At 40.0% G+C, this 27151-nt stretch overlaps 7 protein-coding genes across 7 annotated transcripts; all 7 read right to left on the bottom strand.

Moving 5' to 3' along the window:
* Nucleotides 1–518: 518 nt before the first annotated feature.
* LOC122989844 (protocadherin alpha-8-like) lies at nucleotides 519–2898 on the bottom strand. Its single transcript, XM_044362861.1, has one exon. The coding sequence runs from the start codon at nucleotides 2886–2888 to the stop codon at nucleotides 519–521; it is 2370 nt and encodes a 789-aa protein (XP_044218796.1). The 5' UTR covers nucleotides 2889–2898.
* A 4067-nt stretch (nucleotides 2899–6965) lies between these two features.
* Nucleotides 6966–9341, bottom strand: LOC122990987 (protocadherin alpha-5-like). The gene has a single exon (XM_044364577.1). The coding sequence runs from the start codon at nucleotides 9339–9341 to the stop codon at nucleotides 6966–6968; it is 2376 nt and encodes a 791-aa protein (XP_044220512.1).
* A 494-nt stretch (nucleotides 9342–9835) lies between these two features.
* On the bottom strand, nucleotides 9836–12205 carry LOC122990986 (protocadherin alpha-8-like). Its single transcript, XM_044364576.1, has one exon. The coding sequence runs from the start codon at nucleotides 12191–12193 to the stop codon at nucleotides 9836–9838; it is 2358 nt and encodes a 785-aa protein (XP_044220511.1). The 5' UTR covers nucleotides 12194–12205.
* A 963-nt stretch (nucleotides 12206–13168) lies between these two features.
* Nucleotides 13169–15565, bottom strand: LOC122990985 (protocadherin alpha-3-like). Its single transcript, XM_044364575.1, has one exon. It carries the CDS (start codon nucleotides 15563–15565, stop codon nucleotides 13169–13171), a length of 2397 nt encoding a protein of 798 aa, XP_044220510.1.
* A 1057-nt stretch (nucleotides 15566–16622) lies between these two features.
* LOC122989845 (protocadherin alpha-8-like) lies at nucleotides 16623–18989 on the bottom strand. Its single transcript, XM_044362862.1, has one exon. The coding sequence runs from the start codon at nucleotides 18987–18989 to the stop codon at nucleotides 16623–16625; it is 2367 nt and encodes a 788-aa protein (XP_044218797.1).
* Nucleotides 18990–19423: 434 nt separating this feature from the next.
* LOC122990984 (protocadherin alpha-8-like) lies at nucleotides 19424–22569 on the bottom strand. The gene is made up of 2 exons (XM_044364574.1): nucleotides 20212–22569; nucleotides 19424–19453 (listed from the first exon to the last, which is right to left on the bottom strand). The coding sequence occupies exons 1-2, from the start codon at nucleotides 22567–22569 to the stop codon at nucleotides 19424–19426; spliced, it is 2388 nt and encodes a 795-aa protein (XP_044220509.1).
* A 1228-nt stretch (nucleotides 22570–23797) lies between these two features.
* LOC122990983 (protocadherin alpha-8-like) lies at nucleotides 23798–26254 on the bottom strand. The gene is made up of 2 exons (XM_044364573.1): nucleotides 23897–26254; nucleotides 23798–23803 (listed from the first exon to the last, which is right to left on the bottom strand). The coding sequence occupies exons 1-2, from the start codon at nucleotides 26252–26254 to the stop codon at nucleotides 23798–23800; spliced, it is 2364 nt and encodes a 787-aa protein (XP_044220508.1).
* Between the last annotated feature and the right edge of the window lie 897 nt (nucleotides 26255–27151).

Here is a 27151-nt window from a genome sequence, read left to right as displayed (position 1 = left end):
TACAGTGACACCAAGAGGACAGAATTGTATACCACTTTAAATTGTATGAATGCATACTACATTATAGTTATATATTTTGTCAGCATACCTGCAGAGATCAGAAATAAGATTGGAAACTGTCGGAAATGCCTGAAGCGTTCTGAATTAGCAATATGTTATTCCCATCATCGAAACACTTACAGGAGCTACGTATTCATGCAAATGAAGAACTATGAAAAAAACAAAACATTCCATTAGTCATTCACTCTTGTTGGCCGGGAAACAGTAAAGCCGATGTATTTCAGTAGCCTGGACAGCTATCACAACTCTTCACATAACTAAATAGTCCTGTGCACCATTAACAAGCTCGTTGCAAGATGCATACTCAAATACAGTATATATATATTTTTCCCCCCCAACACTTTCTTCACAGAGGAAGGTAATTATTTAGTCCATTAGTTCGTTGTTTTTGGTAATCATAATGGTCATGGAGTGTATATTTATGTACAGGAGAGACAAACAAAATGGGCTAGGATATTTTAAAGTCTTACCTCTCCAGATGCTCTCCTCCTGTCAGGAAGCACCAGAGTATTGGCATGGCTGCCTGGGACTATAGTAGATCCTATACTCATCCTGGGTCCAACTAACATGTACCGTTTGTCTCCAGATCTGTACTGGATACTGTGACACAGTGTCCCATCATAATTTGTTTCTTGTAGGTATTTGGATGTATAGTCTGTGGATTTGGAACACTGCATTGCAATCAGCACGATGATACTGATGACAAAAAGTACAGACACTGAGCCCAAAGTTATCATCAGATAAAATGTCACATTGTCTTCCTCGTCAACTTTTGCAGAACTTTTAACATCAGAAGCTGCAAAAGCTTCTTTGGGCTCCACAAGTTTGACAATCACAGTAGCTGTTGCCGAGAGTGAAACGTTCCCATTATCTTTGACCAGTATGACCAGTTTATGCTCAGCTTCGTCTGTCTCTGTGAATGAGCGAAGTGTTCTAATCTGTCCTGTATAGCGGTCCAAACCAAAGAGACTGTGGTCAGTAACTTGCTGCAGTGAAAAGAGTAACCAGCCGTTATATCCTATATCAGCGTCATAGGCTCTGACTTTAGTCACCAAGTGTCCTGTGTTCACATTGCGGGGAATCTCCTCCACACCTTCAGCAGAACCGTTAGAGCTGACTGGATACAGGATGACTGGAGCGTTGTCGTTCTGATCCAGAATGAACACGTTCACTGTGACGTTGCTGCTTAGTGACGGAGTTCCAGAATCTGTGGCGACAACTTGGAACTGGAACGTTTTCAGAGTTTCAAAGTCGAAACTTTTTAGCGCCAAAACATCTCCATTTTCAGAGTTGATGTTAAGAAATGATGTCACTTTATTTTCATAAGCGGCATCTCTGAGAATATGATACGAAATAACAGCATTGTCTCCCTCATCACGATCAGACGCGATTAAAGAAAATAACGACAGTCCTGGAGAGTTATTCTCAGTGACATGAAAATTATATCGGCTCTTTGAAAACTCTGGACTATTATCGTTTATGTCGGATACAACAACTCTTAATGTCTTTTCAGATGTTAAGGCTAGTTCACCTGCGTCTTTAGCGATTATTGTTACATCATACATCGATTTGTTTTCCCTGTCGAGTTGTGTTTTTGTTACAACAGCGAACATGTTGTCTTGAATGGAAGGCGTGAGTGTGAAAGGGACATCGCCTTTAACAAAGCTGATAACTTTTCCGTTTACTCCAGAGTCCAAGTCAGTAATACTAAGAAGTGCTACTGTAGTTCCGGGTCTAGCATCCTCTGAAATTTTGTTAGACAGGGACGTTACGTCAATTACAGGTGCATTGTCATTTACGTCCATAATATTTACAGTAACGCTTTTTTCTGTCCTAAATGGAACAGCACCGCTGTCAGATGCTTGAATGTCTATCTCGTAACTGTCATCCACTTCATAGTCTAATTGTCCTTTCACGGTTATTTCACCTGTGCTCGGGTTGACATCAAAGAGTTCACGCACCTTATTATTAACATTACCAAAAGAATAACTTACTTCGCCATTCAAACCTTCGTCCAAATCTGTGGCGTTTACTCGTATGACTATTGTGCCAACTGGTGAATTTTCACTTATCTCTGTGGAATATACATCTTTTGTAAAAACAGGTGCATTGTCGTTCACATCTAATACATCTACTAATATCTCCATGGTCCCTGATTTCGGAGGTTTACCCCCATCCAGGGCTGTAAGCAGTAGTTTATGGCTGCTAGAGACCTCTCTGTCTAACGGGCTTTGTATTTGTAAAACAGGGACTTTGCCATCTTTCCCGCGGTCCTTCACTTCTAGTCGAAAAATATTATTTTGACTTAGTTTATACTGTTGGACGGAATTCACACCGCCATCCGGATCGAGAGCAGCATGCAACTGAAATCTTGTTCCCGGTAAGGTGGACTCTGAAATCTCTAGCCTTTTGTTTTTCTCCGGGAAAGAGGGCGAGTGGTCATTTACATCTAACACTTCCACAGCAACATAATGGATCTCTAGTGGGTTCTCTAGCACACTTTTAAGGTTTATCAGACATACACTGGTCCGCTGGCATATTTCTTCTCGGTCAATATTACGATTTACGAATAAAACCCCATCGTCTTGGTTTACCTGGAAAAGGGGTTCGGTGGAGCCGGAAACAATACGAAACCCCCTCGCTTTTAATATACTTGGATCTATTCCCAGATCCTTTGCTATGTTCCCAACAGCAGTTCCTTCTTTGATCTCTTCCGATATAGAAAATCTTATCTGTCCCGTGGCCTTGCCGAAAATCAAATTCAAAGTCAGCACGAAGGCGAACCATTTTCCTTGCGGTCGCCAGGAGTCTTGTCCTCTTTGTTCCATTGTCTGGTGTCAAATGATAAATCCAACAGTTATAAAGAGATCGATCAAGTCATCACACATCTATTAATTATATAGAGTATCCGATTACAATGCGAGCAATTTGTATGGACGCGAAAACTGATCAAATAAAATCACATCCAGAGGATAATGCTCTGCCCTCCTGAATGCTTCATAGACAGTCTCGCAGCCCTATGTATGGTGAACTGTGTGATGCGTATTTCTGGTTGTATAGTGCCACCATGCGATTCTATCACAACACGGATTTTTCTTAAGTCATACAAACAATATAATCTTAGAGCCAAATACTACACCAAGCGGCGATTCACTGGTTATATAACATGATAACAAATAAACTAGATTGACACGTAAGAAAGGATTAATCACGATATTGTATATTTCTTTTGTTCATCTTATATTTCAAAGTGAAATATATCGACTACATCAAAAAGGTATATGTGAAACATTCTCAATGCAATCAACTAGTAGGAAGTGGAATATATATAGTATTATTATATATTTTAAAAATGTGATTCTGCACACACCGGCAAAAAAAATAACATTTAAGCAGGTCTTACCTCTGCAGTGGCAGATCTCCTGTCAGGAAGCACCAGAGTATTGGCATGGCTGCCTGGGACTATAGTAGATCCTATACTCATCCTGGGTCCAACTAACATGTACCGTTTGTCTCCAGATCTGTACTGGATGCTGTGACACAGTGTCCCATCATAATTTGTTTCTTGTAGGTATTTGGATGTATAGTCTGTGGATTTGGAACACTGCATTGCAATCAGCACGATGATACTGATGACAAAAAGTACAGACACTGAGCCCAAAGTTATCATCAGATAAAATGTAACATTGTCTTCCTCGTCAACTTCTGCGGAACTTTTGACATCAGAAGCTGCAAAAGCCTCTTTGGGCTCCACAAGTTTGACAATCACAGTAGCTGTCGCTGAGAGTGAAACGTTCCCATTGTCTTTGACCAATATGACCAGTTTATGCTCAGCCTCGTCTGTCTCTGTGAATGAGCGAAGTGTTCTGATCTGTCCTGTATAGCGGTCCAAACCAAAGAGACTGTGGTCAGTAACTTGCTGCAGTGAAAAGAGTAACCAGCCGTTATATCCTATATCAGCGTCATAGGCTCTGACTTTAGTCACCAAGTGTCCTGCGTTCACATTGCGGGGAATCTCCTCCACACCTTCAACAGAACCGTTAGAGCTGACTGGATACAGGATGACTGGAGCGTTGTCGTTCTGATCCAGAATGAACACGTTCACTGTGACGTTGCTGCTTAATGAGGGAGTTCCAGAATCTGTGGCGACAACTTGGAACTGGAACGTTTTCAGAGTTTCAAAGTCGAAACTTTTTAGTGCTGAAATGTGTCCATTCTCTGAATTTATATTTAGGAAAGACATTATATCATTTTGACTTCCTTCTCTCACAATATGGTAAGAAATAGCTGCATTGTCATTTAAATCTTTGTCTGTAGCAGTTACAGAGAATATTGACTTTCCAGCAATATTATTTTCTACAAGATAAAACTCTAATGGGTTTTGTTCAAAATGTGGGATGTTGTCATTTACATCCGATATCTGAATGGCAAAGGTTTTAACAGTAGATAAGGGAGGCTCACCACAGTCAGTGGCTTTTATTATTATTTCATAATTTGGCACCAATTCTCGATCCAGAAATCCTTTTGTGACAAATGAATACGTGTTTTCCTTATAGGAGGGCTTTAACTCAAAAGGCACATCATTGGTTATGTGTGAAATTATTTTTCCATTCACACCGGAGTCTTTATCCGTCACACTAAGGAGTGAGATTACTGTGCCAGGCTTTGAATCTTCAGGCACTGTATTTGACAGTGATGTGACTTCTATTTCTGGTGGATTATCATTGACGTCTTTAATATTTATAATGACCCTACACTCACCTGTCAGTGGAGGCGATCCTTTATCTGATGCCTCAACGTCCAGTTCATATACGTCGTTTTCTTCATAGTCCACTACTCCTTTTACTCTCATTTCTCCGGTTAATTTGTCCAATTCAAAAATATCATAGACTTTCCGCAACAAGGTTTTTCCAAGGCTGTACTCAACTTCTCCATAAATGTCTTCATCGAGATCCGTCGCATTCATTCTAAATATTGATGTGCCGACTGGAATATTTTCTTGTATTGCAATCTGATAAATCTCCTGACTGAATATCGGACGATTATCATTACTGTCAAGGACAATAATGGAAACATTTAGTGTTCCTGATCTTTGAGGTTTACCTCCATCAACTGCTGTAACAAGTAGCGTATGTTTGTCCTTTTGTTCTCTGTCTAATGATTTCTTCAGCACTAAAAATGGTACCTTATTCGCATCACTTTGACGGATATTTACTTCAAAATGTTCATTTGACGTTAAAGTGTATGTACGAATAGAGTTTATTCCTGCATCGGGATCACGAGCAGTGTGCAGTTGAAATCGCCTTCCTGGCAATGTATGTTCAGCTATTTCAAATGTCTGCTCATTTTCCGGAAAAGTTGGAGAGTGATCATTTACATCAGTGATTTCTACAACTACGTAGTGTATCTCCAAAGGGTTTTCAACAAGGATTTTTAGCTCTATCAGACAAGCACCGCTGCCTTGACAGAGCTCCTCTCTGTCAATGTGATTATGGACGTGCAATGCTCCGTTATTCTGGTTTACGTCAAAAATAGCATCCTTTGATCTAGAAACAACACGGAACCGTCGATCAATCAAAGAGGTGATGTCAAGCCCAAGATCTTTCGCAACATTTCCAACAATAGTTCCGTCTTTAACCTCCTCTGGAATAGAGTACCGTATCTGAGCCCAAGTCTGCTTTCCGAAAAACAGCAGCAGAGCCAAATAAAAACCTAGCCTGGGGTAGTCCCTTGTTCGAGATTTTGTCTCGGTCCTCATCGTTATCCAACAGTATATAAACACACAGGAGCCTGTTACTGCGAAAAACAACTATACATGTCCAAATCGCTCAGTATCGCACATCCACAGAACGCACAACGTGATTTCATCGGCTGGTGTGCTTGATTCAGTTGCTTTCTTTGCTCTGCTCAGATGACAAAGAAAGGGATCGTGAGGGGAGGGCCAAAGTCGTTTGTGGTTTCCTGATATAATAGTGACACCCAGAGGTAATTACTGAGAGCTAACTTTGCTACATATTGTTTTTTTAAAAATGTTTCTAGAGGCGTGAGAACAGAAACTGAGGTGAAACGCACCTTGAAAAACACAAATAATTTCAGCATTTTCTCTCCCTCTCTCCCTGACAAATCCAAAAGTTTGATGATGCATTTTTTAGATGGTTTGCACTTACCAAGTGGCATATTAATTTAAACTGTTGAGTTGTAATATAGAAATAGGACTCGTAAAAGTAATAATAGTCAAAGTTACTTGAACATCGCATTATAGTTTGACGGTTTGCCTTTCAGCACCATGGACAGCAACCACAAGCAGTCACACAGCCTTTCCCTCTAATAATAAAAATAGTTCAGTGTTAAACCAGTTTAGTCCATGAATTCTACTCAAACACCTCAACATAAACACAGAAACATCTCCAAACTTTTCTGTCAGTTATCAGTTAGAATTTAAAATATTCTAAATACCAAACTGTGACAAACTCACTGCTCACATTTCCCAAATGCAGACTATAACTTCTCTGTGTTGCTGTATAACAATATATTATATTTCAGCAGCATGGGCAGATGTCATAGTCAGCTCACTGTTTACCAAGAATGAGCTGTTCAATGTATTTTAAAAATATATTCATCATGGCTTTGAGCATCTATATGCATGTATCTCTTACTATGTAAACAAGCACTTTTTATGATGAATCAGACAATGAAAAAGAAAAGAAACTCAACCAAACTACTTGGAATGTGTACATGAAAGCTACACATGGAACAAGAAGTATTATATTTTTGAGTTTGTTGTGAGTTATATAAGGTACTGTTCCCTGAGCAAAAGGCTGTAAAGACATGTTATGAAGAAAACGTCAAGCAAAAGGCTGACATAGAACTAAATGCTTATAAACATATTGTATGAAACTTTGTTTTTAAAGTCTTACCTCTTCAGAAGCCCGTCTCCTGTCTGGGAGCACCAGAGTATTGGCATGGCTGCCTGGGACTATAGTAGATCCTATACTCATCCTGGGTCCAACTAACATGTACCGTTTGTCTCCTGATCTGTACTGGATGCTGTGACACAGTGTCCCATCATAATTTGTGTCTTGTAGATATTTAGAAGTATAGTCTGTGGTTTTTGAACACTGCATTGCAATCAGCACAATGATACTGACGAGAAAAAGTACAGAAACTGAGCCCAAAGTTATCATCAGATAAAATGTAACATTGTCTTCATCGTCAACTTTTGCAGAACTTTTAACATCAGATGCTGCAAAAGCCTCTTTGGGCTCCACGAGTTTGACAATCACAGTAGCTGTCGCTGAGAGTGAAACGTTCCCATTGTCTTTGACCAATATGACCAGTTTATGCTCAGCCTCGTCTGTCTCTGTGAATGAGCGAAGTGTTCTGATCTGTCCTGTATAGCGGTCCAAACCAAAGAGACTGTGGTCAGTAACTTGCTGCAGTGAAAACAGTAACCAGCCGTTATATCCTATATCAGCGTCATAGGCTCTGACTTTAGTCACCAAGTGTCCTGCGTTCACATTGCGGGGAATCTCCTCCACACCTTCAGCAGAACCGTTAGAGCTGACTGGATACAGGATGACTGGAGCGTTGTCGTTCTGATCCAGAATGAACACGTTCACTGTGACGTTGCTGCTTAGTGACGGAGTTCCAGAATCTGTGGCGACAACTTGGAACTGGAACGTTTTCAGAGTTTCAAAGTCAAAACTTTTTAGCGCTGATATTTGTCCGTTTTCAGAATTGACATTGAGGAAGGATGTGATGTCATTTTGTACTGCGTCCTTTCTAACAACCTGATAGGAGATCGCTGCATTTTCATTTAAATCCACGTCATATGCGTTTACAGAAAATATTGAAGAGCCAGGAACGTTATTTTCTACCAGATATAACTCTAAAGGATTGTGTCTAAACTCAGGGCGGTTATCATTTACATCGGATACTTCAACAGTCAGAGTTTTGACGGTGGATAGTGGAGGTTCACCACAGTCACTGGCTGTTATTGTAATGTCATAATGTGAAACATTTTCCCTGTCCAGACGCCCCATAGTCACAAGAGAATACATATTTTCCTGTATAGATGGTCTCAAATCAAATGGGACATTCCCCGCGATTGTACAAATAACTTTACCATTAACACCTGAATCTGTGTCCGTCACACTAATCAGAGAGATAACAGTGCCCGACTTTGAATCTTCGGGGACTACGTTTGACAATGAAGTCACTTCTATATCTGGCTTATTATCATTCACATCTATTATTTTGATAATAACTCTACATTCAGCCGTCCAGGGCGGCTGGCCTTTGTCGGAGGCTTGAACATCCAGTCTGTAAATCTCCATATCTTCAAAGTCTACGTTTCCTTTCACTCGAATCTCACCTGAGATGCTATCTAGGATAAATGTGTCATACACTTTTTGTTTCAAGGTTTTGCTTAGGCTGTATTCAATTTCACTATTCGAGCCTTCATCCAAATCCGTGGCATTGACTTTAAGGACAAGTGTACCACGAGGGGCGTTTTCGTGTAAATTTACTGTGTATACATCCTTACTAAATATAGGGCGGTTATCATTCGTATCAATAACTATGATAATCAAATTAAGGCTTCCGGATCTCTGTGGATTTCCTCCATCACTTGCCGTTAATACCAAGCGATGCTCTTTCTGTTGTTCCCTGTCCAAGTGTTTCTTTAACAGGAGAAATGGTATTTTTTCATCCTCGTTTTCTCTTATCTCAATGTCAAAATCAGAATTTGTGTTAAGCTTGTAGAAACGTACAGAATTAATTCCGCTATCGGGGTCACGGGCTGCATGAATCGGAAATCGTGTACCCACAGGAACATGCTCGGATATTTCCAGGAGCTGGTCCTCGCCGGGGAAAGACGGAGAGTGATCATTTATATCCGTAATTTCCACTGCAACGTAATGTATTTCTAAAGGATTTTCAACCGCTATTTTTAGATTAACCAAACAGACACTGTTTCCAGGGCACAATTCCTCTCTATCTATCGTTTTATGGACATACATCTGTCCATTGTCCTGATTTACCTGAAACAGGACGTCACTGGAGCCAGACACAATACGAAACCGCCTCTCCTTTAGAGTAGTGAGATCAATTCCCAAGTCCTTTGCAATATTTCCAACGACAGATCCCACTTTGGCCTCCTCTGGAATAGAGTACTTCATTTGAGCTGATATTCCATTGTCGTAACACAACAACAAAAATCCCACAACCCACCAGAGCTCTATCATAGGCCATTGTCTCCCGTTTCTCACATAAAGCAACATCTTCGTCAAACCAAACACAGTTATTCCTTTGTTAGAAAACAAAATTCCGTCGACTTTCCTACTCAGAAACCGAAGCATGAAAAAATCCCTCTATTTGCCTGATCCTGCATCCATAGACCCGACTCTATCAACGACTGAAATGGAAATTATACTAATACGCGTTGAGCCCGTACAGCATCAAAACCAGAACATAAACTATGTCACACTGACACCTTGTGGCCCGAGTTACAAAATATTAATTTAGTGGCACATTATTATGGCTGTATATGGCAATGTAGACTGCAATTTGGCTGTGGCAATTACATATTTATATAAAAAAAAATATGTGTGTATGATTGAAATGTAAAACTGAAAAAAATAAAAAATCAGATTTTTTTCAGAATTTCAAAAATGGATTGAACTGTAAAATTGAAATCTATACCGAACTAAACGAAGATATAGTTCAATTGCATGCCGTGATTATGGTATAATTTTTTAACAGACCAGAAGAAACATCACAGAAATCTAGGAAAAGCGGTGCTTACCTCTCCAGATTCTCGTCTCCTGTCAGGAAGTACCAGAGTATTGGCATGGCTTCCCGGGACTATAGTAGATCCTATACTCATTCTTGGTCCAACTAACATGTAGCGTTTGTCTCCTGATCTGTACTGGATGCTGTGACACAGTGTCCCATCATAATTTGTTTCTTGTAGATATTTAGAAGTGTAGTCGTTGGTTTTGGAGCACTGCATTGCAATCAGCACAATGATACTGATAAGGAAAAGTACAGAAACTGAGCCCAAAGTTATCATCAAGTAAAATGTAACATTGTCTTCATCATCAACTTTTGCAGAACTTTTAACATCAGATGCTGCAAAAGCTTCTTTGGGCTCCACAAGTTTGACAATCACAGTAGCTGTTGCCGAGAGTGAAACGTTCCCATTGTCTTTGACCAATATGACCAGTTTATGCTCAGCCTCGTCTGTCTCTGTGAATGAGCGAAGTGTTCTGATCTGTCCTGTATAGCGGTCCAAACCAAAGAGACTGTGGTCAGTAACTTGCTGCAGAGAAAAGAGTAACCAGCCGTTATATCCTATATCAGCGTCATAGGCTCTGACTTTAGTCACCAAGTGTCCTGCGTTCACATTGCGGGGAATCTCCTCCACACCTTCAGCAGAACCGTTAGAGCTGACTGGATACAGGATGACTGGAGCGTTGTCGTTCTGATCCAGAATGAACACGTTCACTGTGACGTTGCTGCTTAGTGACGGAGTTCCAGAATCTGTGGCAACAACGTGGAACTGGAACGTTTTCAGAGTTTCAAAGTCAAAACTTCTTAGTGCTGAAATTTGTCCATTATATGAATTTATATTCAGAAAAGATGCAATATCATTATGACCACCTTCTCTAACTATACGATAAGACACTGCAGCGTTGTCATTTAAGTCTTTATCAGATGAACTCACAGAAATTATAGATGCGCCAGCGACATTATTTTCCGTCAAATATAATTCCAGGGGACTGTGTGAGAACTCTGGGATGTTATCATTCACATCTGACACCTGAATACTCAAACTTTTGAATGTGGAAAGAGGAGGCTCACCACGATCAGTAGCTGTTATTGAGATGTCATAAAGTGACACAGTTTCTCTGTCCAATGCTTCTTTAGTCACTAATGAAAACATGTTTTCTTTAAATGATGGTTTCAGTTCAAATGGCACATTGTCTGTTAGACTGCATATGACTTTGCCATTCAGGCCAGAGTCAATATCTGCAACACTAATGAGAGCAATTACAGTCCCTTGTTTTGAATCCTCTGGGACCATGCTGGATATTGAAGTCACGTCTATCTCTGGTTTATTGTCATTGACATCTTGGATTTTTATTATAACTCTACAATCAGTTGTCATCGGAGGCTGACCTTTGTCAGAGGCTTGGACGTCTAACTTGAAAACATCAGCTGTCTCATAGTCAATTTGTCCGTTAACTCGAATTTCTCCTGTATTTCCGTCCAGACTAAACAGTTGTAATACATTTGAATTAATGTCACTTCCGAATGCATACTCCATATCCCCATTAGTTCCCTCATCAAGATCCGTTGCTTGAACTTTTGTGACAATAGTGCCTAATGCAGCATTTTCTTGTAACACAACAGAATAAACCTCTTTAGAAAAAACAGGTCTGTTATCATTGATATCAAGAACCCTTATTGTAAGATTTAGATTTGCAGATTTTGGCGGTGTCCCTCCATCTATAGCGGTCAAAATCAAGCTATGGTTTGTTTTCTGCTCTCTGTCTAAGTGCCTCTGCAACACTAGAAAAGGAATTTTATCCTCTCCCCTATCTCGAATTTCAAGATGAAAGTTATCGTTTTGACTAAGTTTATAGCGCTGGACTGAATTTATTCCAACATCTGGATCACGGGCGCCTGGTAACTGAAATCGTGCTCCTGGTAAAGTGTTTTCTGCTATTTCTATTACCTTTTCTTTCTCGGCAAAACTCGGTGCATGGTCGTTAGCATCCGTTATTTCCACAGTGACATAATGGATTTCAAGTGGATTTTCAACAACGATTTTCAGATCCATTAAACAAGCACCGTTTCTATCACACAGCTGTTCTCGGTCGAGATTTTTATGAACATACAAAACCCCATTGTTCGGGTTTACCTCAAATAGCGCGTCCTGAGCTCCAGACACAATACGAAAACGCCTGTTTATCAAGGTACTGACATCAAGACCCAAATCCTTGGCAACATTTCCAATAGTAGCTCCCACTCTGACCTCTTCTGGGGTCGAGTATTTTATTTGAGCTAAAATAAGCTCACCGCAACAAAACAGCAGAGACAAAAGCAGGGAACGCGAGCAAGACATCATTCTGCCTCTTTGTCCTTTGTTTCCTTTTGCGTAATCATTTAAAACAGCATCCACAAATATCCTCCACTCGAAACACCTCCAGATGTCCTGAGATTATCTTTCAGAAAACCATGTTCGCGTAGGAAAGGTACAGATCAAAATCCCGAAATGATGGCACTCTTTGTGGTCGGGCAGAAAAACACAGTTTGAAAGGGGCAGAGTCTATTCTGCATCAAGCCTTAGCAGCTCCCTACTGTAACACTGACACCCCGTGGATCATTCGATGCTTGCATTTAATATGAAGGAGGAAGAGAACATCAAACATGATTCCACTTAACAGAGACCTATAACGAACTAGATCTAGAATAGATGGATTAGAAACTAAATCTTGAGTATTCAAGCTGATCTCGATACGATGAAGCGAAAATATCACTAGACAGCCCACAGCATATGAAACAACAACTTTATAGTGAATATTAAAAAAAAATATGGGTTACTTTCCCTAAAACCCGATTTTCGGGGGCCACTTCAGTATTTGCATTGCTGGCCTGGACGATAGCACAAACTCTGTTTGTTTACTGCAAAATTTCAGCACCGTGTACAGCGCTAATACTTGTTAGTACTGTTATTTTGGGAGCTTAACTGAAATAATACTAGGACAAGCGTCGCCAAAATTAAAAAGAAAAGCTATTGTATCTAGCCAAGACAATGAAACCTAACTTGAAAACCACCACAACGTGACCAAAAAATCGCCACGAACACGAAACTTAATGGATAGCGCATCAGTGCGGAACCAAATATATATTTGCATACACATTTTACAATTACAGTAGGGGTAAACTTTGGACATTACAATGACTTTGACCAAAACCATATTTCAATTCGTTCACAAGGTATAGCAAAATTCCTGTTTTAAAAAGTCATCACCATATTCCCTTTAGAAGAAGTTTTTGGTAAGCCGAAAGAAATTCCTATATAAAAGTGACACATCAGTTATTAAGGATCATAAATTACTCTTACCTCTGCAGATGCCCGTCTCCTGTCTGGGAGTACGAGAGTATTTGCATGGCTGCCAGGGACTATAGTAGATCCTATACTCATTCTGGGTCCAACTAACATGTACCGTTTGTCTCCAGATCTGTACTGAATGCTGTGACACAGTGTCCCATCATAATTTGTGTCTTGTAGATATTTAGAAGTATAGTCTGTGGTTTTGGAGCACTGCATTGCAATCAGTATGATGATACTGATAAGAAAAAGTGCTGAAACTGAGCCCAAAGTTATCATCAGGTAAAAAGTCACGTCATTCCCCTCATCATCTTTTGCTGAACTTTTGACATCAGAAGCTGCAAAAGCTTCTTTGGGCTCCACAAGTTTGACAATCACAGTAGCTGTTGCTGAGAGTGAAACGTTCCCATTATCTTTGACCAGTATGACCAGTTTATGCTCAGCCTCGTCTGTCTCTGTGAATGAGCGAAGTGTTCTGATCTGTCCTGTATAGCGGTCCAAACCAAAGAGACTGTGGTCAGTAACTTGCTGCAGTGAAAAGAGTAACCAGCCGTTATATCCTATATCAGCGTCATAGGCTCTGACTTTAGTCACCAAGTGTCCTGCGTTCACATTGCGGGGAATCTCCTCCACACCTTCAGCAGAACCGTTAGAGCTGACTGGATACAGGATGACTGGAGCGTTGTCGTTCTGATCCAGAATGAACACGCTCACTGTGACGTTGCTGCTTAGTGACGGAGTTCCAGAATCTGTGGCGACAACTTGGAACTGGAACGTTTTCAGAGTTTCAAAGTCGAAACTTTTTAACGCTGAAATGTGTCCATTATCTGAATTTATATTTAGGAAAGACATTATGTCGTTTTGACTTCCTTCTCTCACAATATGATATGAAATAGCTGCATTGTCATTCAAATCTTTGTCCGTTGCGCTTACAGAGAATATTGACACTCCAGCAACATTATTTTCTACAAGATAAAACTCTAAAGGATTTTTTTCAAAGTGCGGTCTGTTGTCATTTACATCTGATATTTGAATGTTAAGAGTTTTTAATGTCGATAAGGGAGGTTCACCACAGTCGTTGGCCTTTAATGTTATTTCATAATGTGACACCTCCTCCCGATCCAAAAATTCCTTAGTAACAACTGAATATGTGTTTTCCTTAAAGGAGGGCTTTAATTCAAAAGGCACGCCATCATTTATGGTTGTGATGATTTTGCCATTGACACCGGAATCTTTATCCGTCACGCTGATGAGAGATATAACAGTGCCAGGTTTCGAATCTTCCGACACTGTATTTGACAGCGATGTGACCTCTATTTGTGGTGGATTATCGTTTACATCTATGATCTTAATATTGACCCTACACTCACCTGTCAGTGGAGGTGTTCCTTTATCTGATGCCTCAATGTCTAATTTATAAACGTCGATTTCCTCATAGTCCACTATTCCTTTCACTCTGATCTCCCCAGATAATCTGTCCAACTCAAAAAGGTCATATATGTTTCTTCTCATGGTTTTTGCAAGACTGTATTCGATTTCCCCGTTGCTGCCTTCATCTAGATCCGTCGCATTCATTTTAAATATTGAAGAATCGACTGGAATATTTTCCTTTATTGCAATTTGATAAATCTCCTTACTAAACATCGGACGATTATCATTACTGTCAAGGACAATGATGGAAACATTCAGTGTTCCTGATCTTTGAGGTTTACCTCCATCAACTGCTGTAACTATTAACGAGTGTTTGTTTTTTTGTTCTCTGTCTAACGACTTCTTCAGCACTAAAAATGGTATTTTATCGTCATCGCTTTGACGTATATCCACTTCAAAGTGATCATTTGACGTTAAAGTGTATGTGCGAATAGAGTTTATTCCTGCATCGGGATCATTAGCGGTGTGCAGTTGAAATCGCTTTCCTGGCAATGTATGTTCAGCTATTTCAAATGTCTGCTCATTTTCCGGAAAAGTTGGAGAGTGATCATTTACATCCGTAATTTCTACAACTACGTAATGTATCTCCAAAGGGTTTTCAACAAGGATTTTTAGCTCCATCAGACAAGCACCGCTGCCTTGACAGAGCTCCTCTCTGTCAATGTGATTATGGACGTACAATGCCCCGTTATTCTGGTTTACCTCAAAAATAGCATCCTTTGATCCAGAAACAACACGGAACCGTCGATCAATCAGAGAGGTGATGTCAAGCCCGAGATCTTTCGCAACATTTCCAACAATAGTTCCGTCTTTAACCTCCTCTGGAATAGAGTACCGTATCTGAGCCCAAGCCGGCTTTCCGAAAAACAGCAGCAGAGCCAAATAAAAAGCTAACCATGGGCAGTCCCTTGTTCGACTTTTTGTCTCGGTTCCCATCGTTATCCAACAGCACATAAACACACAGGAGCCTGTTACTGCAAAAAACAATTATACATGTCCAACCCGCTCAGAACGCACAACGTGATTTCATCGGCTGGTGTGCTTGATTCAGTTGCTTTCTTCGCTCTGCTCAGATGACAAAGAAAGGGATCGTGAGGGGAGGGCCAAAGTCGTTTGTGGTTTCCTGATGTAATAGTGACACCTAGAGGTAATTACTGAGAACAAATTTTACTGCATATTGTTCTTTTTAGATGTTTCTAGAGGCGTGAGAACAGAAACTGAGGTGAAACGCACCTTGAAAAACACAAATAATTTCAGCATTTTCTCTCTCTCCCTCCCTCACAAATCCAAAAGTTTGGTGATGCATTTTTCTAGACGGTGTGCACTTACCAAGAAGCATATTAATTTAAACTGTTAAGTCGTAATATAGAAATAGGACTTATAAAAGTAATACTAGTCAATGTTACTTTAACATCGCATTACAGTTTGACGGCTTGCCTTTCAGCACCATGGACAGCAACCATGAATTAAGCCCAAATACCTAAACCCAAACACAGAAACATCTTTACTTTTTTCAGTCAATTATTGGTTAGAGTTTGGAATATTCTAAAAACCCAAACTGTGACAAACTCACTGCTCACATATCCCAGATGCAGATTATAACTTCTCTGTATGGCTGTATAAAAATATATTGCATTTCAGCGCCATGGACAATGAGAGGAAAAGACTGTCCTCATTACAAATGATGAGCTCTTCAATGTATTTTAAACTTGCATGTATATGCACAATACAGGGAGACAAAATGTATTTTTTTTACATCTCTTGCTATATAAACAAGCACTTTTTATGATGAATCAGACAATAAAAAACAACAGAAACGCAAACAAACTAATTGGAATGTGTGTAAGAAAGCCACGAACTTAACAAGAAGTATATTTTTTAGTTTGTTGTGAGCTATATAAGGTACTGTTCTCTGAGCAAAACGCTGTAGAGACATGTTAGGAAGAAAACTTCAAGCAAAAGGCTAACATAGAACTAAATGCGTATAAACATATTGTATAAAACTTTGTTTTTAAAGGCTTACCTCTCCAGATGCCCGTCTCCTGTCAGGAAGTACCAGAGTATTGGCATGGCTGCCTGGGACTATAGTAGATCCTATACTCATTCTGGGTCCAACTAGCATGTAGCGCTTGTCTCCAGATCTGTACTGGATGCTGTGACACAGTGTCCCGTCATAATTTGTTTCTTGTAGATATTTAGAAGTATAGTCAGTGGATTTTGAGCACTGCATTGCAATCAGCACAATGATACTGATAAGGAAAAGTACAGAAACTGAGCCCAAAGTTATCATCAGATAAAATGTAACATTGTCTTCATCGTCAACATTTGCAGAACTTTTAACATCAGAAGCTGCAAAAGCTTCTTTTGGCTCCACAAGTTTGACAATCACAGTAGCTGTTGCTGAGAGTGAAACGTTCCCATTATCTTTGACCAGTATGACCAGTTTATGCTCAGCCTCGTCTGTCTCTGTGAATGAGCGAAGTGTTCTGATCTGTCCTGTATAGCGGTCCAAACCAAAGAGACTGTGGTCAGTAACTTGCTGCAGTGAAAAGAGTAACCAGCCGTTATATCCTATATCAGCGTCATAGGCTCTGACTTTAGTCACCAAGTGTCCTGCGTTCACATTGCGGGGAATCTCCTCCACACCTTCAGCAGAACCGTTAGAGCTGACTGGATACAGGATGACTGGAGCGTTGTCGTTCTGATCCAGAATGAACACGTTCACTGTGACGTTGCTGCTGAGTGACGGAGTTCCAGAATCTGTGGCGACAACTTGGAACTGGAACGTTTTCAGAGTTTCAAAGTCGAAACTTTTTAACGCTGAAATGTGTCCGTCATCTGAATTTATATTTAGGAAAGACATTATGTCGTTTTGACTTCCTTCTCTCACAATATGATATGAAATAGCTGCATTATCATTCAAATCTTTGTCCGTTGCGCTTACAGAGAATATTGACGCTCCAGCAATATTGTTTTCTACAAGATAAAACTCCAAAGGGTCATTCTCAAAGTGCGGCCTGTTGTCATTTACGTCTGATATTTGAATGTTAAGAGTTTTTAATGTCGATAAGGGGGGTTCACCACAGTCAGTGGCTTTTATTGTTATTTCATAACGTGACTCCTCCTCTCGATCCAAAAATTCCTTAGTGACAACTGAATATGTGTTCTCCTTATAGGAGGGCTTTAATTCAAAAGGCACGCCATCATTTATGGTTGTGATGATTTTGCCATTGACACCGGAATCTTTATCCCTCACAGTGATGAGAGATATAACAGTGCCAGGTTTCGAATCTTCCGACACTGTATTTGACAGTGATGTGACTTCTATTTGTGGTGGATTATCGTTTACATCTATGATCTTAATATTGACCCTACACTCACCTGTCAGTGGAGGTGTTCCTTTGTCTGATGCTTCAACATCCAATTTATAAACGTCGTTTTCTTCATAGTCCACTATTCCTTTCACTCTGATCTCCCCAGATAATCTGTCCAACTCAAAAAGGTCATATATGTTTCTTCTCAAGGTTTTTGCAAGACTGTATTCGATTTCCCCGTTGCTGCCTTCATCTGGATCCGTCGCGTTCATTTTGAATATTGAAGAACCGACTGGAATATTTTCCTTTATTGCAATTTGATAAATCTCCTTACTAAACATCGGACGATTATCATTACTGTCAAGGACAGTAATGGAAACATTTAGTGTATCTGATCGTTGAGGTTTACCTCCATCAACTGCTGTAACGATTAGCGAGTGTTTGTTTTTTTGTTCTCTGTCTAACGACTTCTTCAGCACTAAAAATGGTATTTTATCGTCATCGCTTTGACGTATGTCTACTTCAAAGTGATCATTTGACGTTAAAGTGTATGTGCGAATAGAATTCACCCCAGAATCGGGATCATTAGCGGTGTGCAGTTGGAATCTTTTTCCTGGCAATGTATGTTCAGCTATTTCAAATGTCTGTTCTTTTTCGGGAAAATTAGGAAAGTGGTCATTTACATCAGTGATTTCTACAACTACATAGTGTATTTCCAAAGGGTTTTCGACTATGACTTTAAGCTCAATCAGGCAGGCGCCGCTGCCCTGACAGAGGTCCTCTCTGTCGATTTTCTTATGGACATACAGAGCCCCATTGTCCTGGTTTACCTCAAAAAATGCGTCCTTAGATTCAGAAACAACACGGAACCGTCGGTCAATCAAAGAGGTGATGTCAAGGCCAAGATCCTTCGCAACATTTCCAACAACAGAGGCTTCTTTAACCTCCTCGGGAATTGAGTACCTTATTTCCGCCAAAGCCCGTTTTCCTAAAAGCAACAGTAAAGTCAAGTAGAAAGAAATCCAGGTGCAGCCGCTTGTTCGAGTCTGTCTTTCGGTCCCCATAGTTATCCAGCCACATATCAATACACAAAATCCCGTTACTGAAATAAATGTCTATATCCAACCTATTGCGTGTCGCATATTTACCACAGCACTATTCCATCGGATGGCGAGCTCGATTCAAATGCCTTCTCTGCTTCTTTCAGGGAGCAGACAAAAGCTTTGTCAGGGGAGGGACAAAGTGTCTCTATGGGTTCCTAATGTAACACTGACACCCAGAGGTCATCGTGGAAGTTCTAGCCCAATATACTTAAAGAATCTACCATCACCATGACCAAACCATCACGATTCCACCTTTGTTCTTCCTCATCACACTGTTCTCTTTGTGTAGCAAACAAAATGTATAGAATTGCTCCAGATAGATTGTAAAACGGGCTTCTCATTTGTTAAATTCGACTGTAGTTAATGGGCTTGGCATTCAAAATGAGCAATGTTTATTACGTGTCTTCATTCTCCATCACTGTAGACTGTTATGTAGGAACACAAAGACGCAAAGGCATTTCAGCAACGTGGATAGATACATGACCCTGGCCATTTGCCTGTCTCTTTCTTAAAAAAAGAAATAGTAGTCCTGACTTAAAATTATTATTGCTTATACGAATCAATAGGAACGCTAGCAACTTCAAACTTTACCATTAGTTGTTCTATGAAATTTAGTTGAATGTTTACAGAACTGTCACAGACACACACCAAAGTAGAGATACGTCAGCGTACTTCAGTGCCATGGACAGTCGTCACATTTAGGAAGATTTTCCTCTTTAAAATGGATGACAGAAGATATTTATATATTTTATCTATTCTAAATATTTGGTATTCACCAGCTTACGTAGATGTGAAAATTATAAAATCAGATGGTGTGTCAAGTAAGGGGAAAACTGTGGAACTTTGTGGCTATTGTCGACACAACAAATAAAAGAAAGCAAGCCATTTGTTATACTGATTTGCAAAACCACATCTCTTTTTATGGAAACAACAACAAACAACACTGTCTGGTCAATACCGTATGTCTTAAGAAATTTGGACTAAACGGCACAGATTCACAATTAATGAGCATCACAATGATCAAGTTTGTAATATATTTTGTTATAGTTTATTTCGACCTGTTTTGCAGTTCCCTTTGTAGAAAGGCATTGAGAGAGATGGAAAAATGCTATTAAGCAAAAAGCAAAGACAGAACGGAATACATGTAAACATGCTATATATCACATCGTTTTAAAGTTCTTACCTCTCCAGATGTTCCTCTTCTGTCAGGAAGCACCAGAGTATTGGCATGGCTGCCTGGGACTATGGTAGACCCTATACTCATCCTGGGTCCAACTAACATGTAGCGTTTGTCTCCTGATCTGTACTGGATGCTGTGACATAGTGTCCCATCATAATTTGCATCTTGTAGATATTTAGAAGTATAGTCTGTGGATTTGGAGCACTGCATTGCAATCAGCACAATGATACTGATGAGAAAAAGTACTGAAACTGAGCTCAAAGTTATCATCAGATAAAAAGTCACATTGTCTTCCTCGTCAACTTTAGTTGCACTTTTGACGTCAGAAGCTGCAAAAGCCTCTTTGGGCTCCACAAGTTTGACAATCACAGTAGCTGTTGCTGAGAGTGAAACATTCCCATTGTCTTTCACCAGTATGACTAGTTTATGCTCAGCTTCGTCTGTCTCTGTGAATGAGCGAAGTGTTCTGATCTGTCCTGTATAGCGGTCCAAACCAAAGAGACTGTGGTCAGTAACTTGCTGCAGTGAAAAGAGTAACCAGCCGTTATATCCTATATCAGCGTCATAGGCTCTGACTTTAGTCACCAAGTGTCCTGCGTTCACATTGCGGGGAATCTCCTCCACACCTTCAGCAGAACCGTTAGAGCTGACTGGATACAGGATGACTGGAGCGTTGTCGTTCTGATCCAGAATGAACACGTTCACTGTGACGTTGCTGCTTAGTGACGGAGTTCCGGAATCTGTGGCGACAACGTGGAACTGGAACGTTTTCAGAGTTTCAAAGTCGAAACTTTTTAGCGCTGAAACGTGTCCATTATCTGAATTTATATTCAAAAATGTTGCCATTTTAACTTGACTGCCTTCCTCTCTAACTATATGATAAGTTAGAGCCGCATTTTCATTTAAGTCTTTATCTGAAGCCGTAATAGAAAAAATTGGGTTTCCAGCGACGTTATTTTCCACCAGGTAAAGTTCAATTGGATTATGCAGAAATTCTGGGATATTATCATTCACGTCTGATACCTCAATACTCAGAGTTTTAAATGCGGATAGAGGAGGCTGACCACAGTCTGTAGCTGTTATTGTGATGTCATAATGTGAAACTGATTCTCGATCCAAGCGATGTTTCAAAACTAAAGAGTACATATTATCTTGAAATGATGGTTTTAATTCGAATGGCACATTTTCTGAAATACTACATATTACTTTACTGTTTAAACCGGCGTCTTTGTCTGTAATACTAATAAGAGAAACGACAGTTCCAGGCTTTGAATCTTCAGATACCATGTTTGACAGGGATGTCACCTCTATTTCAGGTTTGTTGTCATTTTCATCGACTACTTTGATGATTACAATGCAGTCAGCACTCATTGGAGGTTGTCCTTTGTCAGTGGCATGGACGTCTAACTTATAAACGTCAGCCTTCTCAAAGTCAATTTCGCTCTTTACTCTAATTTCACCAGTGTCTTTATCCAAGCTAAACATGTCATATATTTTATGGTCAAGTTCACCACCGAAAAAATATTCAATATTTCCATTTGAACCGTCATCCACATCAGTCGCCTCCACCTTGATCACAGTCGTATCTGTATCCACATTTTCAGGTATCGTTACGGAATACACTTCTTGGCTAAATACCGGATGGTTATCATTTGAATCAAGAACTATGACTGTCACATTAAGAGTCCCTGATCTCGGTGGATTTCCACCGTCAACTGCTGTCAGAATCAGTTTGTGCTCATGGTGCTTTTCACGATCTAGAGACTTTTGCAAGACTAAGAATGGTACCTTGTCGTCTGCTCTGTCACGAATTTGGACACTAAAATATTCATTGTGGTTTAATTTGTACACTCGCACCGTATTAACTACAACATCTGGATCGCGTGCAGTCGGTAACTGGAAGCGTCTGCCTGGAAGAGTAGACTCAGAGATTTCTAATATTTTTTCTTCCTCTTGAAAACTGGGTGAATTATCATTAACATCTATGATTTCAACTCCAACATAATGTACTTCCATTGGGTTCTCAGCTACCATTTTTAGGTTCATTAAACATGGCGAAACGCTTTCACAGAGCTCCTCTCGGTCGATCTTTTTATCCACATACAAGACGCCACTGTTCTGATTTACTTCAAACTGAGCATCTTCAGTTCCTGAAACAATACGAAACCGTCTTTCCTCCAGCGAACTGATGTCCAGTCCTAGATCTTTGCCGACATTTCCAATGATAGTTCCCACTTTTACTTCCTCTGGAATTGAATATTTTATCTGAGCTGAAACCTGCTCCACGCAGTTGAGCATCAAAGAGAGACGGAGGGCTACCCACCAGGACTGTACTCCTCGTCTTTGTCCTCCGGTTCCCATCGTTTCAGCTTTGATTGGTATTATATCCACTCAGAGGTCCATACGAAAAACGAAATTGCCTAAGCCACAAAATATGCTGTTGAAATATATCCCATATTTTCAACTTGTCTATGTACACCCGTCAGAACGGCAACACTGGTTACTGTTGAAGGTACTGTCTCTTCTGTGTCGACCTGAACAAAACCTCTGAGGAAGGGGCAGGGCCAGCGCTATAATACAACAGTTTATGCTGATATGACACTGACACCTTGTGGACTGAGCACATTATGACCCCTTATTGAATCAAACCACGTCATAAAGGACTATATCAGTGTGTTTGCAAATTGTAACTCCCGAACCACAAATCATTTATCGTATTGCAAGTTAGACAGTTTTAGATTTCAATAATGCATTTTTCTACCGTTTCAGGTAGCTACTATCCCTCATCTCTGTATGGTATGATACCAATCATCAGACTCTTGAAACGTGCTCATGTTGTGTAAACATAACAGCGATCATATCTTCATTATTGTTACATTATGGCTTCATGTCAAGGCAGTAAGCACTGATAGATTTGAACATTGCGAACTGAATTCCCTTGACAATAATGTTACTTTACGAAAAAAAAATGCAGAATGAATGCACTTTAATGGACAACATTATTCAACCAAGTTTTAATGGTGTGCTTATAAAGTTTTGTAATTCAGATGAATAGAGACCACCGGATTCCTAGACCGGTGGAAAAGTTATATCCAGATTACTAAAACACAGTAGGGTGGCAAACAACACAGTCATTGATTTGTAGTACATAGGCTAAAAAAAATCAAACCACAAGTTTGGTTCCTGAAATCCATAAATAAAACCCACAAAGCTCACAAAGCTTACACTCTGAAAATCACCACAATATAACCAAGCATGATTAAGTGTCAGCACCATGGACAGCGCTACACATTATGCCGTTATGTTGCAATAGTTTTCCTTGTGGAGCAGCCTAAACCTGTTGCTTAAAGAAGTGATATCCAAACTGAAACCTTAATCCGAACTTCTAACCAATACCGCCAAGACTACATTTAAACACCTTGGACAGTGATCTCATATAAACCATGGACAGCGCCACGAAATACGGTGTGACATTAATAACCTCACCACATTTTCTAATTTCAAGAGAGGCATGTGCGCTCACTGATAAGACTTTCATATCATTTACTTCACATAGTAAACTAACTGTTTTATATGTGTCCAAGGTTAATCATACCTGTTAAGAGGAAGTTATCTTAATGTGACTCACAATAAATTCCCTGTAAGTTTGCGAAAAATATCTTTAATTAAAATCGAAACATGTGCTTACCTCTTCAGATGCTCTCCTCCTGTCAGGAACCACCAGAGTATTTGCATGGCTGCCCGGTACTATAGTAGATCCTATACTCATCCTGGGTCCAACTAACATGTACCGTTTGTCTCCAGATCTGTACTGGATGCTGTGACACAGTGTTCCATCATAATTTGCATCTTGTAGATATTTAGAAGTATAGTCTGTGGTTTTGGAGCACTGCATTGCAATCAGCACGATGATACTGATGAGAAAAAGTACAGAAACTGAGCCCAAAGTTATCATCAGGTAAAAAGTAACATTGTCTTCATTGTCAACTTTTGCAGAACTTTTGACATCAGAAGCTGCAAAAGCTTCTTTGGGCTCCACAAGTTTGACAATCACAGTAGCTGTTGCTGAGAGTGAAACGTTCCCATTATCTTTGACCAGTATAACCAGTTTATGCTCAGCCTCGTCTGTCTCTGTGAATGAGCGAAGTGTTCTGATCTGTCCTGTATAGCGGTCCAAACCAAAGAGACTGTGGTCAGTAACTTGCTGCAGTGAAAACAGTAACCAGCCGTTATATCCTATATCAGCGTCATAGGCTCTGACTTTAGTCACCAAGTGTCCTGCGTTCACATTGCGGGGAATCTCCTCCACACCTTCAGCAGAACCGTTAGAGCTGACTGGATACAGGATGACTGGAGCGTTGTCGTTCTGATCCAGAATGAACACGTTCACAGTGACGTTGCTGCTTAGTGACGGAGTTCCAGAATCTGTGGCGACAACTTGGAACTGGAACGTTTTCAGAGTTTCAAAGTCGAAACTTTTTAGCGCTGAAACGTGTCCATTATCTGAATTTATATTCAAAAATGTTGCCATTTTAACTTGACTGCCTTCCTCTCTAACTATATGATAAGTTAGAGCCGCATTTTCATTTAAGTCTTTATCTGAAGCCGTAATAGAAAAAATTGGGTTTCCAGCGACGTTATTTTCCACCAGGTAAAGTTCAATTGGATTATGCAGAAATTCTGGGATATTATCATTCACGTCTGATACCTCAATACTCAGAGTTTTAAATGCGGATAGAGGAGGCTGACCACAGTCTGTAGCTGTTATTGTGATGTCATAATGTGACACTGATTCTCGATCCAAGCGATGTTTCAAAACTAAAGAGTACATATTATCTTGAAATGATGGTTTTAATTCGAATGGCACATTTTCTGAAAGACTACATATTACTTTACCGTTCAAACCGGCGTCTTTATCTGTAATACTAATAAGAGAAACGACAGTTCCAGGCTTTGAATCTTCAGATACCATGTTTGACAGGGATGTCACCTCTATTTCAGGTTTGTTGTCATTTTCATCGAGCACTTTAATGATTACCCTGCAATCAGTACTCATTGGAGGTTGTCCTTTGTCAGTGGCATGGACGTCTAACTTATAAACGTCAGCCTTCTCAAAGTCAATTTCGCCCTCTACTCTAATTTCACCAGTGTCTTTATCCAAGCTAAACATGTCATATATTTTAGGGTCAAGTTCACTACCGAAAAAATATTCAATATCTCCATTTGAACCGTCATCCACATCAGTCGCCTTAACCTTGATCACACTTGTTTCAGAATTGACATTTTCATGTATCGTTACCGAATATACTTCTTGGCTAAATACTGGATGGTTATCATTTGAATCAAGAACTATGACTGTGACATTAAGAGTCCCTGATCTCGATGGATTTCCACCGTCAACTGCTGTCAGAATCAATTTGTGCTCGTGGTGCTTTTCTCGGTCTAGGGACTTTTGCAAAACTAAGAATGGTATCTTGTCCTCTCCTCTCTCACGAATTTGGACACTAAAATATTCATTGTGATTTAATTTGTACACTCGCACCGTATTAACTACAACATCTGGATCGCGTGCAGTTGGTAACTGAAAACGTTTGCCTGGAAGAGTAGACTCAGAGATTTCTAATATTTTTTCTTCTTCCTGAAAACTGGGTGAATTATCATTAACATCTATGATTTCAACTCCAACATAATGTACTTCCATTGGGTTCTCAGCTACCATTTTTAGGTTCATTAAACATGGCGAAACGCTTTCACAGAGCTCCTCTCGGTCGATCTTTTTATGCACATACAAGACGCCACTGTTCTGATTTACTTCAAACTGAGCATCTTCAGTTCCTGAAACAATACGAAACCGTCTTTCCTCCAGCGAACTGATGTCCAGTCCTAGATCTTTGCCGACATTTCCAACGATAGTTTCCACTTTTACTTCCTCTGGAATTGAATATTTTATCTGAGCTGAAACCTGCTCCACGCAGCTGAGCATCAAAGAGAGACGGAGGGCTACCCACCAGGACTGTACTCCTCGTCTTTGTCCTCCGGCTCCCATCGTTTTACCTTTGATTGATATTATATCCACTCAGTGGTCCATACCAAAAACGAAAATGCCTAAGCCACAAAATATGCTGTTGAAATATATCCCATATTTTGAACTTGTCTATGTACACCCGTCAGAACGGCAAAACTGGTTACTGTTGAAGGTACTGTCTCTTCTGTGTCGACCTGAACAAAACCTCTGAGGAAGGGGCAGGGCCAGCGCTATAATATAACAGCTAACGCTGATATGACACTGACACCCTGTGGACTGAACACATTATGACCCCTGATTGAGTCAAACGACTATATCAGTGTGTCTGCAAGTTGTAACTCCTGAACTACAAATCATTTATAGTATTGCTGACTATTTTTTAATGCAGGTTATATCATTTTAGATTTTGTGATGTAGGTTTTCTACCCTTCCAGGTAGCTACTTTCCCTTCATCTCTGTATAGTATGACAATCAATCACGACTCTTAAAATGTGTTTATGTTGTGTCATGATAACAGCGAACATGTCAGTGTACATGTGTGTATGTTAGTATTATATTATGCTTCGTGGCAAGGCAGTATAAGCACGGGTAGATTTGAAAAATGTGCACTATATTACTCAAACAAAAATGTATGCAGACTGGATGCACTGTGCACAACGTGATTTAGCCAAGTAGAACGTGTTCCTGGATCAACATCCACATTGCGGTCCTGGATCAACATTGCGATCAACCAATCACAGCCCTCTGACATCATCAGTGTGCTGCTCCTGTCATTCTCTCAAAATTTCTTTTTGGCACCAGAGACAGTTTCTCTAATGAATAAGTATGGTTTAACTAGCCACCAACAGGGGTAGTTCACATCATAAGTTGTTTCCAGAAAAACTACAATGTTCCTGTTCATTTTATTGATGAATTATT

The sequence above is a fragment of the Thunnus albacares genome, chromosome 10, assembly GCF_914725855.1.
Source record: "Thunnus albacares chromosome 10, fThuAlb1.1, whole genome shotgun sequence".
Lineage (NCBI taxonomy): Eukaryota > Metazoa > Chordata > Actinopteri > Scombriformes > Scombridae > Thunnus > Thunnus albacares.
The sequence above is the reverse complement of the archived record's forward strand: the minus strand, read 5'-3'. Positions and strand labels throughout refer to the sequence as shown.

Excerpts from the sequence above, each read along its gene's own strand:
- LOC122990983 (XM_044364573.1), bottom strand. The coding sequence starts at position 26,254 with ATGGGAGCCGGAGGACAAAGACGAGGAGTACAGTCCTGGTGGGTAGCC.
- LOC122989845 (XM_044362862.1), bottom strand. The coding sequence starts at position 18,989 with ATGGGGACCGAAAGACAGACTCGAACAAGCGGCTGCACCTGGATTTCT.
- LOC122990986 (XM_044364576.1), bottom strand. The coding sequence starts at position 12,193 with ATGATGTCTTGCTCGCGTTCCCTGCTTTTGTCTCTGCTGTTTTGTTGC.
- LOC122990987 (XM_044364577.1), bottom strand. The coding sequence starts at position 9,341 with ATGTTGCTTTATGTGAGAAACGGGAGACAATGGCCTATGATAGAGCTC.
- LOC122989844 (XM_044362861.1), bottom strand. The coding sequence starts at position 2,888 with ATGGAACAAAGAGGACAAGACTCCTGGCGACCGCAAGGAAAATGGTTC.
- LOC122990985 (XM_044364575.1), bottom strand. The coding sequence starts at position 15,565 with ATGTGCTGTTGGATAACGATGGGAACCGAGACAAAAAGTCGAACAAGG.
- LOC122990984 (XM_044364574.1), bottom strand. The coding sequence starts at position 22,569 with ATGGGAACCGGAGGACAAAGACGAGGAGTACAGTCCTGGTGGGTAGCC. Across the intron at positions 19,454-20,211 it reads GAAGAGGAACATCTGGAGAG|TCTACAGTGATGGAGAATGA; the intron begins GTAAGAACTTTA and ends CCTACATAACAG.